Source organism: Fukomys damarensis, unplaced genomic scaffold (assembly GCF_012274545.1).
Source record: "Fukomys damarensis isolate Sample0158 unplaced genomic scaffold, DMR_v1.0_HiC HiC_scaffold_12, whole genome shotgun sequence".
Lineage (NCBI taxonomy): Eukaryota > Metazoa > Chordata > Mammalia > Rodentia > Bathyergidae > Fukomys > Fukomys damarensis.
The window spans coordinates 7,181,061-7,192,680 of NW_022900924.1; the positions used below are offsets into that span (position 1 = coordinate 7,181,061).

Here is an 11,620-nt window from a genome sequence, read left to right on the forward strand (position 1 = left end):
CGGCTCAGGTGAGTGGCAGCACATCCGCCAGTGTGACCTGAGGCCGCCTGACCATGTGTCCCTCAGGGAGCCCCGCGTAGAGGTGTTCCCAGTCGTTGGGAAGCCTGTAGGGGCGTCGCGTCGCCATCTGGGCAGCGTGCGCGGGTCTGCAGCTGCTCGCGTGTCTTCAGCCCGGAGACCCTGACCACACTGAGGGTTTGCCGGGTGCCCGCGCCCTGGGGGAATCCTGGAGTGACGAATGCCAGAAGAGCTGGGAAGGCTCAGAGAGATAGGAAGCATGGGGTTCCAGACCTGTGGATTTTTCATCCAGAAGCATTTAATATGTCGTAGGAACAGATTAAACTATTGCCAACTTTTTATCCGTATTGGGGGCTTCAGAATGTAGGGGCTACTACTTACTGGGAATGGAAAATCTGTGAGCGAGAACATGGGAAATACCCGGATTTAACAGGTGGGTGAAGGAAGATTTGCAGTCCACACATAGCAAGAAGAAGAGGACACGGAGATCGAGAAGAAAACTTTGAGAAACCAAGGGAATAAAGTAGGGGCAATCTCAAAACTTGCAGACATCCAGCTAGGCAGCGTGGAAGAAGTGGACCTGTATTGTCACATCTTCCGTTTTTTAAAAAAACAACGCCAGAAACCTGCTGAGTTTTTAATGTTGGCGACTAAGGAGAAGCCTAACTCTTTGAGAACCAAACCAAATGTGTCAATGTGGCGGGATCCTCAGGCTGCCAATTTGCGATTTTTGAAAAGCTGCTTTTAGCGAAGGAGGTATTGGTGAGCAATGCCAGATGGGGTGGGAAGGTGAGGATAAGCAAGATGGGATTCAGCAATGAGGAGGTCATTGGATGCTAGCACTGAGCGCTGAGGTCCTAGCTGAAACTGGAAACTCGACGCGTGTCATGATGCTATGTGTAGCTGTACAGTTTTGCTGGCCACAACATTTAACGTCTTAGGAGGAATTGGCAGAGAAGGTTGGGAGTCAGCAACAAGTCGCCACAGGACAAGTAGGTGAGGAGCATGATGCTGGCAGGAGAGTTGAAGAGACACTAGAAGAGGAGGACCTGGGTGAGAGTGGAAGGTAATTGGACTCGAGGTTGAAAAAAGCATAGGCTGAGCTGAGTGTGGTGGCGCACACCTGTAATGCCAGCACTCCAGAAGCTGAGGCAGGAGGATCACTGTAAGTTCAAGGCCATCCTGGGCTACCTAGTGAGTTCAAGGCCAGCCCGAACTACATAGCAAGACCCTGTCCCCACTCCCTAAAATAAACAAATAAGTTCTAGTGCTGCCTAGCACATAGTAGGTACTTATAAACAAGAACAGTTGTCATTACTGTCACATCACCTGAGGACTCCCCCTTTATCTGGCACAGAAGTTTCTGAATGAGGCTCTGCTGGGCTCCCTCAGTGACCACAATAGTAAAGTGGAGGGCTAAATGGGGTGCTCTAGTATCTTTCCTTGTCCCTGTTAAAACACACCCCTTCCCCTGGAAAAGTGCCGCTTCATTTATTTATATCTCCTAAACATTTGATTATTTGATAAAAAAGAAAAAAGTGTGATAGTTGTAGCACAAAGACAAATGGCCGGGCCGGTGATTTAGCTTAGTGGTTCCACTGCCTTCCTTGCAAGCACAAGGTTCTAAGTTTGATCCCTGGTACCCCCCCAAAAAAACCCCAAAACAAAAAACCAAATGGCTTTTCCTCCCATTCATCATTTATTCAACACCTGTGTGCATTGAGATTGTGCTGTTGTGTGGGGCACTGGAAATTCCACAGTTGAAAGAGCACACTACTTACTCTTAGTGGGGAAACTAATGTTGGGGTCAGTCTTGTAAATATGCAAGATAGTGAGTGTTGTGACAAAGCACACCCAGTACCTCGCTCACCAAGGTGGCCAAGAGTCTGAGAGTGCAGGGACTAAGGGACAGATGCAGTCTGACGGCAGGGGAAGGAATTTTTAGAAGACAAAAGCAGTGCAAATGAATTGTTGACGTAGAAGATTAGTGTGTAGGGGAGAGAGGCAGGAGACAAGGCTGGAGGGGTTGGGTATGAAGGACCATGTGAAGGATTTGAGCAGTTGCAAGAAGGAAAATTACAAGATCAAACTAGTGTTTGGATATTTGACTTTTGTTTTAGTTTAGTTGAGTTTTTAAATAATCCTGGGGAGTTGCCCTGAGGGCTGCACTGCACAGTGGCCGTGAGGACAAAGAGTAGAGATACCTTGCATGTGGTTCCAGGCAGTGAACAGGACAGTCTGAGTTGGGTAAGGCTGAGAGAGTCTGACTCCTAGAGTTCTGGCTGAGTGCTTGCTGTTAGTGATGCTGCTGTACTCCTTGTCTCTCCCCCAAATCCCACCATCAGCATCATCCAGTCACCAGAAGCTTGCCCCCTTTCCCACAATGGCTCCGCTTCCTGTTTTAGCCCCTTTGTGACACTCACATTAAGTTTAGACACCTGATATGGCACCTGATTTTATGTCTTCCTTCTGGTTGTTTCTGGCAAATGAAATTTGACTCTTAATTCATTTGGAATTATCTCAAGGCCGACACTGTCATGTATCATACTTATTTCTCCCTATCTCTCTCTCTCTCCCTCCCTCCCTTCCTTTTGTGCAGTACTGGGAATTAAATCCAGGGGCTTTGCACTAAAAAACCCCAGATGTTTTTATTTTTTGAGACAGGGTCTTGTTAAATGACTAAGTTGCTCAGGCTGGGATCAAACTTGCAGATCTCCTGCCTTAACCTCCCAGACTGCTTTAGTTATAGGCATGTGCCACCACGCCTAGCTCATTTGTTCTTTTCTGCCATAGATTCTAACGTGGGAAGGAGGCACCTATGAGATCCTCGAGTTACTGACTTGACGACATCCCTTGTTTTCTTTTCAGATTATAAGAACAGTGAATGCAGCTCAAAGAAGGGTTTTTTAAAAGACATACAGTTGTTGGGATTGAGATTCACAATGGAGGTTCCCCCAGCAACCAAGTTTAGAGAGACCTTTGTATTTGAGGACAGGTTAGAGACACGGCAAGACCTTTTCCCAGGGGAAGACCTGGGAGACTCTTTTCTTCGGGAAAGAGGTTTGGAACAAATGGCTGTTATTTACAAGGAGATCCCTCTTGGGGAGCAAGACTTGGAACATGATGATTACGAGGGGAATTTCAGTCTCTGTTCAAGCCCTGTTCACCCTCAGAGTATCCTCCCAGGTGCCAGACCCCAAGATGAGGAGATATTTGGCCAAGCCTTTCTCAAGAAACCTGACATTAATATGTGTCAAATCATCCATGGTGAAGAGTCCTGTCCACAAGCTTGTGAAGAAGTGGACAGGGGAGACTTGGGACCTAATGTACCTCACCTAACCCCACAGCCAGCCAAGCCCTATGCATGTCGTGAGTGTGGCAAGGCCTTCAGCCAGAGCTCACACCTTCTGCGACATCTGGTCATCCACACTGGGGAGAAGCCCTATGAGTGCTGTGAGTGTGGCAAGGCCTTCAGCCAGAGCTCTCATCTTCTCCGCCATCAGATCATCCACACTGGGGAGAAGCCGTATGAGTGCCAGGAGTGTGGGAAAGCCTTCCGCCAGAGCTCAGCCCTCTCGCAACACCAGAAAATACACACTGGGAAGAGGCCCTATGAGTGCAGGGAATGTGGGAAAGATTTCAGCCGGAGCTCCAGCCTCCGAAAACACGAGCGAATTCACACAGGAGAGAGACCTTATCAGTGTAAGGAATGTGGGAAATCCTTCAACCAGAGTTCAGGCCTGAGCCAACATCGGAAAATCCACACCTTAAAGAAACCCCACGAATGTGATCTCTGTGGAAAAGCCTTTTGTCACAGGTCCCACCTCATCCGGCACCAGCGGATTCACACAGGGAAGAAACCTTACAAATGTGAAGAGTGCGGCAAGGCTTTCAGCCAGAGCTCCAACCTCATTGAACACCGGAAGACTCACACTGGTGAAAAACCCTATAAGTGCCATAAGTGTGGGAAGGCCTTCAGCCAGAGCTCCTCTCTAATTGAGCACCAGCGAATCCACACCGGGGAAAAGCCCTATGAGTGCTGTCAGTGTGGCAAGGCCTTCTGCCACAGCTCTGCACTGATTCAGCACCAGCGGATCCATACTGGCAAGAAGCCCTATGCCTGTGAGTGTGGCAAGGCCTTCAGGCACAGGTCAGCTCTCATTGAGCATTATAAAACCCACACCAGAGAGAAGCCCTATGTGTGTAATCTGTGTGGCAAGTCCTTCCGAGGGAGCTCGCACCTGATCCGGCATCAGAAGATTCATGCTGGGGAGAAGTTCTAGAAGGGGAAGCCCCACCACAGCTTGGAAGCCTTTGCCAGGTGGGAGTCCACATCCATGCCACTTCGTCTCTGAGACCCCACCTACCTCCCTGATAACTTTTGCTGGGTGGACACCCTCCAATACAGTCCTCCTGAGCATCCCTGCTATCAGGAAGGCAGCTATGCTCACCACTATACCACCAACGCCGGCATCCCTGCTATCAGGAAGCCCCACATGGCACCAAGCTCTCAGTAGATTCCCGGGTGGAAGGCAAGAGGGCCAAGGGGAGGTGAGCCCACAAAAAGAGCTGGCTTTCAGCTTTCTTATTCTCACATTTGACATCCTACGATGAGACTTTATTTTTCCCTGTGTCTGCTTTTCTCAGAGTCTGGAAGAAGATATGTCAAGAGGCAGGAAGAGAAAACCCAAGGAAATTTAGATTTGCTCTTTAAGGCAGCAGACTGGCCCTTTCAGAAGACAGAAAGCACATCTACAGTCCAAGTCAGCTGAAGAATATGAATTCAAAAATAGATATGAAAGAGGCGAAATGTAATTCTGTGCCTGGGTTGAGCACTGATGACGATAATCAAAACATATTACCAGGGCAGAGGAGGGTATCGAAGGATTGATTTGGGGGTTGGTGAGGGTGATGACCCCGTAGGCATGGTCTCATAACCCTCTGGTTAGCATAAGAGTGGATTCTGTCAGTGGATCAGTCACAAGAGGGCAGAGGTTTGGCCCTATTGTGACCCCAGAATGTTTGACACCTGTGACTCAGCTGGGTTCTGGTACTGACACCCTCCAGGAACAACCCCTCCCTGAGACCTAGTGCTCCCAGAGCACAGTGTGCCTTAAACACCAGCTGGGCACACTTCTGGTCTGGGAGTTACATAGATTCCTCTCTTTACTTCTTGGTGTTGGGATGTGGGAAGCAGGTGATTTGGAGGAGGAGAGGTGGCCGTGGTTCAATCAGAAGAGTGGAAAAAGCCTTTTGCTTTTCAGAAGGTCTGGGTTCAATTATGATTTTCCTATCCTGCAAATAGTGTGTTTCCTGGATTACATTTAGAATGGCTTCATGAGGTATTTTGACAAATATAGTTTTTGAAACTTCAGTGTGTTTTTTAGAGAAATTTCATCTGGTTATCCATAAAACAGCTAAAACTAAATTTCTTTCATGGTCTCCCTACTTCATTTATGTCATTCAGTTTAAAGTGTGTAGTCCTAAAGTGGGGGCTGGGTTTGAAGTCCAGTCCCGCCCCTGACCTGAGCCCCACAACTTCCCAAGTCTGTTTCCCTGTATGAATGGCCTGGCCACATACTTCTAAGAGTAGGTTTGAGGATTCTGTTCAGAACGGGGCTACACTTGTGCTCGCTTCGGCAGCACATATACAGAATGGGGCCACACTTGCAGGTTCTTTGACAGCTCAGCAGTCATGGGTGGTGGTTGAGGATGGAGACCCTGAGTGACCTCCTACCCTGAAGCATGTTACCTGCAGACCAGAGAAGTGTACAACGCACCGACATGTCCTCCTAGACACTCTCCAAAGCCTCCCGCTGCAGTGGCGTCATGCTTGCTCCAGTGATCTTTCTATCCTACCTTCTAACTGTAGTTCACCTGGGGGTTGTTTAAGCTTAAAGTGTCACTGACCCTGTCCCACCTGGACTCATTCAATCGGAATCACTAGTGTTGGATCCCTGACATGTTTCAGAAGTTCCCTAGGTGGTTATGAGTGGTAGCATGTGGCCAGGCAGTGAGCCTTGAGCTGGGTTTTCATGTAGCCCCAACAGATTCCCTGTCAGCCTGTTCACTTTGGCATAGCAGAGCTTGAAGGCCACTCTGTCTCAGTGTACCCCCACCCTGGAGCCCTGGGAATGAGCTCAGACAGTGATAGTTGTCTTGCCAGTTGATAAGCTCTTGTCCCAGGCCAGGGAGTCTCTGTCTTTTTGCAGTGCTGGAAACTGAATCCAGGTCCTTGCACATGCTAGGCAAGCGCTCTATCACAGAGCTACATCCCCAGCCCTGTGAGGGAACTTTTTAGTACTCACCAAACTCTTCAGAGCTAGTGGAGAAAGAGGCAGTCAGGGCTGTTTTGAAGTTTTCCAAGAGTTTATGTCTGGAGTCACAGGAATGTATGTGGTGGTGATACGGCTGTTTCAGCTGGCCTGGAGCATGGTGTGGTATATAGTTTTGATGAATGAACATGACAAAGCCATATTTGTTCCCTACTAAGTGAGGTCTGATAGGCCAGAGATTTTGTGTTTGTGTTTGTTTTGTTTTGATAACCAGGAATCTAACTCAGGTCCTTGCACGTGCAAGGCAGGTGGCAGAACCTCTGAGCTAAATCCCCAGCCCTGTTTTGTTTTTGAGACATGGTCTCACTATGTAGTTCAGGCTGGGCTTGAACTCATGGCAGTCCTGAGTACTGGGATTATAGGTGTATGCTGCTGCACCTGATGTAGGCTAGAGATTTTGAATCATGAATATAATGGGCTCCAGAGATCCCATTGGGAGTCCTGGCCACTTCCAGAAGTCTACTGTTCCCCAGAACCCACTGTATGGCCAGCTGGATTGTGAAATCCCAGGACCTGATGGGTGGCCCTGGGCACTACTCCAGGCAGCTGATACTCAGCATCTTCAGTCATTAACAGGAATGAAGAGAGAATACTAGACACTAGACTCAATCGGGACAGCAGTTTCTATTAGGTAGGGCCCCTGAAAGATCTGCCTTTTTGACCCCTGCTGTCCCATTCTGTCTTAGTCTTGGCTAAGCCTGTCCTTACCCAGAAAGCATCTGTCACCTGCCTTGAGTCCCTCCTTGACCTTTCTGCACAACTCAGCCAAACTGACTTTTTTTTTTCTTTAATTCTGGGAAATAGAGCCCAGGGGCACTATACCACACTGAGCAACCTCCCCAACTCTTTTTATTTTGACACACTCATGTAAGTTGCCAAGGCTGTCCTCAAACTCATGATTCTCCTGCCTTGGCCTCCTGAGTTGCTGGGATTGCAGGCATGTGCCACTGTACCTGGCTCAAGCTGATTTTTTTAATTTTTATTTTTTGGCCATCCTAGAAATTGAAGGCAGGACCTTCTCATGAGCTACATCCTCAGCACTTTTTAAAAATTTTTTCATTTTGAAACAGGGTCTGTTTGAAACAGGTTAGATCCCTGGTATCAAAACAAAACAAACACAAACAGAAACACAGAATCTCTGGCCTATCAGACCTCAGTAAGGAACAAATATGGCTTTGTCATAGTCATTCATCAAGTCGCTAAATTGCCCAGGCTGGGCTTGAACTTGTGATCCTCGACTCAGCTTCCCAGGTTGCTGGGATTGCAGTCGTGCGCCATCACATCCAGCACTGATTTTTAAAGCATCACCGCAGCCCAGCTAGATGCCGACTCATTCCTGTCTGGCTTCTTATGATTCACTTGATGTTGCTTTCATGTTTTACGCTGTGCTTTCTTCCTTCTCCTCTTCCCTTCCTCCCTTTCTTTTCTTTTTCTTTTTGGTACCTGGGATCAAACTCAGGATCTTGTGCTTGCGTGGCAGGTGGTGGAACCACTGAGCTAAATCCCTCGCCCTCTTTTCTTCTTTTTATATAAGATGGGGGTAAAGACTGTCCCCTCTCCTAAGGGTTAACAGATTTTTACATAAAAATGGTAAGAGCAGGTACTTTTTTTTTTTTGGAAGTATGAGCACAGCCTAGGTCCTTTTATTCAAATTCTTTCATTCTATGTATTTTTTTAAAAATTTCTATCCAGAGTCTCAGTGTAAAATTATAAGATGGTCTCTGGTAATGTTTTAATCATCGTTTTGTTTTGTTTGAAACGCTGGGATGTAATCCAGGACCTTAAGCATACTAGGCAAGCACTGTATCACTGCTTTACACCCTAGCTCTTTTATCATCTTTTAATTGAGTTGGTCTTGTTTTATTGTTTTACATTCTTTTCCTTCATCTAGCAGTGGCTTACTTAGATATTTTTGAGTGTTATAAAACTCCAGCTCTTGATTTTGTTTACTGATCTAATGGTTTTGTCAAAATGTTTCTACCTCCCCTCCATTTTGGCTTAATACTTTTTAAGATTATTTAGAAATGGTTAAACACATTTTTAGTATTGCTAATGAATTTAGATATTTTGGTTTATGTGTTTTTTTCTTAGTCACAGCTTTGTTGGTTCTTCATAAATTCTGACATGTTTCCCCGCTACCCCCGGTACAAGGGATCAAATTCAGGACTTGCACTTGCGAGGCAGGCGCAGCGCCACTGAGCTAAATCCCTGGCCCTGTTTGTTTTTATGATAGTGAGGATTTCCTTTTGGCCCAGGTGTTATTTCTTAATATTTCTAAGGGATGAATGCTTAGGTCATTGCTACTTACTTCTTATACTATGGTATCAACATTTCTAGGTAGCCACAGAATTTCTTTGGGCTAGGATACATTATCAACTCCGATAAAACATTTGTGTATGCTTTTAAAAATATTTTTATTTCATCAGTTTTATTTAATCAAAATTTTAAAAATTATTTAATCCATATTCTAACTTCCCTTTATTTCAAAGGGTTTTTTTTTGTATCGGGGATCAAACTCAGGTCCTTGCACTGGCAAGGCAGGCGGCAGTCCACTGAGCTAAATCCCTGGCCTATTTCAAAGTTCTTTACCTAGGATCTAAGGACTGCCTTGGACTAATCGTATAAGGGTTTTAGGGTTTGTGGATGTGTGGGTATGGAACAAGATGCGTGGGTTTGTGTATGAATAAATGGGGGGGGCTGTAGCATTCATATTTTGAAAGGATTATGTGAGCCCGCAATAGTTAACACTTACTAATTAATAGTCTGAGTTTGTATGTTTGTCCTTTTGTTTGTTTCTATTTCCCTTTTATATTTTATTTTTATTATTTTGTGATCAGAAGATCTCACTGTGTTGCCCAGATTGCCCTTGAACTCCTGGACTCAAGTGATCCTCCTGCCTCAGCCTCTCAAGTAGCTGGGACTATGGGCCACTAGGCCTGGCTTCTATTTTATTTTTTTCCCTCGATTTTACTTTTAATTACTGTTTTTCTTTTGTAGATATTTTTGCTGTGTTGGTATAGTTTTCTCAAATCCTCTTTGAGAAACAGGCAGGGTATTAATAAATATGAAATTGTGGGCATATATATTAATAGTGATATATTGAAAGACTGCCTTTTAGTTCCCCCTTTTGCTTCTTACGCTTTGAGCTTAAATTTCTGTTTTTCAAATATAATGGAAGCCGCTTTCTTTTCTTGAGTTCAGCTCAGCGTCTTACTTTTTAAATTGTGTATATATTGTGGTATTTACCTGTAACTTACAAGCAGCAAATTGTTGGACTTCATTTTCTGGTTCTTTGTGTGCATTTTTCCTGTTATGTAAAGTTATGTTATTAATGTTATTGTTGAACAAGGCATTTATTTTAAACTTAAAATTCTGGTATGTATAAGCTCATGTCATCCATGAAGGCTGTGCTCATTTTCCACCTGTCGCTCTGTGATTAACCACAAATGGAGCGTCATTTCTAGGCAGACTAGAGATCTGCCACTGAGCTCACCTGCCACTCTCTGTCTACTTCTCACCACTTTTGGGGTCAGTGCCTGGATGTATCCCAGACTCTTCAAGTCACAGCCTGTGGCTTCAGTGTCCTCAGCTGTAACATGGAGGAATGAGGTCACCCCACAGCCTTGTGGGGCTCAGAGGTGTAAAGAATGCCAACATGTTTAGCAAATTGTGAGATGCGGTTGTTTATCACCCTGTTGGTGTTTTGAAGTTTTTGTGTGTGTGCTGCTAGGAATCAAACCCAGGACCTTATGCATGCTAAGCACATGTTCTGCCACTCAGCTACACGCCCCCCCAGACCTGAAGTATTTCTTTAAATTTCTGTTTTTGATCACTCTCGAAGTTCTTTCAACACAGCTTAGAATGTTACATTATGCCTTTTTAGAAAACACTACAAGACCAGTGTATCACAGATCCATCCCATCCTCGCTGAGTGCAGTGTAGAGTCATTTGAAGAGAGGGAAGCCCCGATCTCATCCGCCAGTGCTGATCACCTGTCTGTCTCTGGTCAGTCTTCCCCACGTCACCCTCCCACACCCACACACACCCACAAGACACTGCCAGTGTCTACTTCAGTGGTTGAGGGTGGAACGAGAACTCACTGCTGCAAAGGTTCAAGAGGGTCACTTCTGGCCATTCTGGTTGCAGATTGGGAAACAAGTCAATGAGCTGCTCAAGGTGTAAAGTTTGGCTTAGTGTCAGATCAATGCAGCAGCCAAGGGAGAGAACGATTCTGGGTATTATGCTGGAGCCCTGGCCATTTGCTGCCAGGCTTCTCAGAGGTGACAAGTGGGTTCCATCGTCATGGGCCACGGTGAAAACCAAGTGGCCTTAGGGCCAGAGTTGCTTGGCCCTTGGGGATAAGAATGTGCCAGGATGCACCAGTTTTCTGGGAGTGGGGAAACAGAACCCCTTTCCTTCTGAGAAACTACCCAGTCTATTTAGTATCTGATAGCAAAGTCAGAGTAGGGAATTGGGGTACAAAGTGGAGGAGGATCGTGGCCCAAGATGCCATGTGTGGACTGACCCTTCTGCACCACAAAGGCCAAACACTTGCCGAATCTTCAGCGTGCTGGAGGGAGTGGTGTTGGAGACCCTTTGATGTTCGGCCCCTCAATTGTTCTGGCTTTTATGGAAATCTGTCACTGCAGAAGTGGCCTTCTGCCTCGACTCCCTCGTGTTGGTTCAAATGTGGGAGTTGTCTAGAGTGCCCTCTGGTGGTGTTCTGTGAGCATTTGAAAGGCACCAAAGAAATCCTACCAAACCTGGGTCTTCTTGACTTCCCTTCTCCTCTTCCTTTTTCTCCTCCTTTTCTTTCTCTTCCTCCTCCTCTCCCTTCTCCTTCTCCTTCTTTTCCTTCCTTCTTCCTCCATCCCTTCCTCTTCCTGCTTCTCCCTTCACCTCCCTCCTCTTCCTAATTCTTCCTCTTCTTTCTCCCCCTCCCCTCCCTGTCTCCCTCCTCCCCTCCCCTCCCTCTCCTCTTCCTCCTTTTTCTCCTCCTTCTTTTTCTGGCTGGCTTGCAAACCCTGCCCTCCCTTGTCACAGTAGCCAGGCTTGCTTGTCCTTCCCTGGAGATAGCCAGAAGCATCTTAGCGTCTCCCCTCTGCACCTCTTCCAGATCTTTAAACTCCAAAAATGAGAGAGGCCATCACAAGTAACCAGTAATATACTCCCTACTGAATCCTAATGTTGTCTCATTTTCTGGAAAAGGAAAAGGCACTATGTGTGGTTTTGGACTGGCCTTCCCAGAATCATGGGCACCCCCAAAA

At 46.3% G+C, this 11,620-nt stretch overlaps 1 protein-coding gene across 1 annotated transcript; it reads left to right on the top strand.

Annotated features, from left to right (window-relative positions):
* The first annotated feature begins 6 nt into the window (after positions 1–6).
* On the top strand, positions 7–6,589 carry Znf70 (zinc finger protein 70). Its single transcript, XM_010603940.1, has 2 exons — positions 7–1,084; positions 2,887–6,589. The coding sequence occupies exon 2, from the start codon at positions 2,961–2,963 to the stop codon at positions 4,299–4,301; it is 1,341 nt and encodes a 446-aa protein (XP_010602242.1). The 5' UTR covers positions 7–1,084; positions 2,887–2,960; the 3' UTR covers positions 4,302–6,589.
* Positions 6,590–11,620: the final 5,031 nt, after the last annotated feature.

Excerpts from the sequence above, each read along its gene's own strand:
- Znf70 (XM_010603940.1), top strand. The coding sequence starts at position 2,961 with ATGGAGGTTCCCCCAGCAACCAAGTTTAGAGAGACCTTTGTATTTGAG.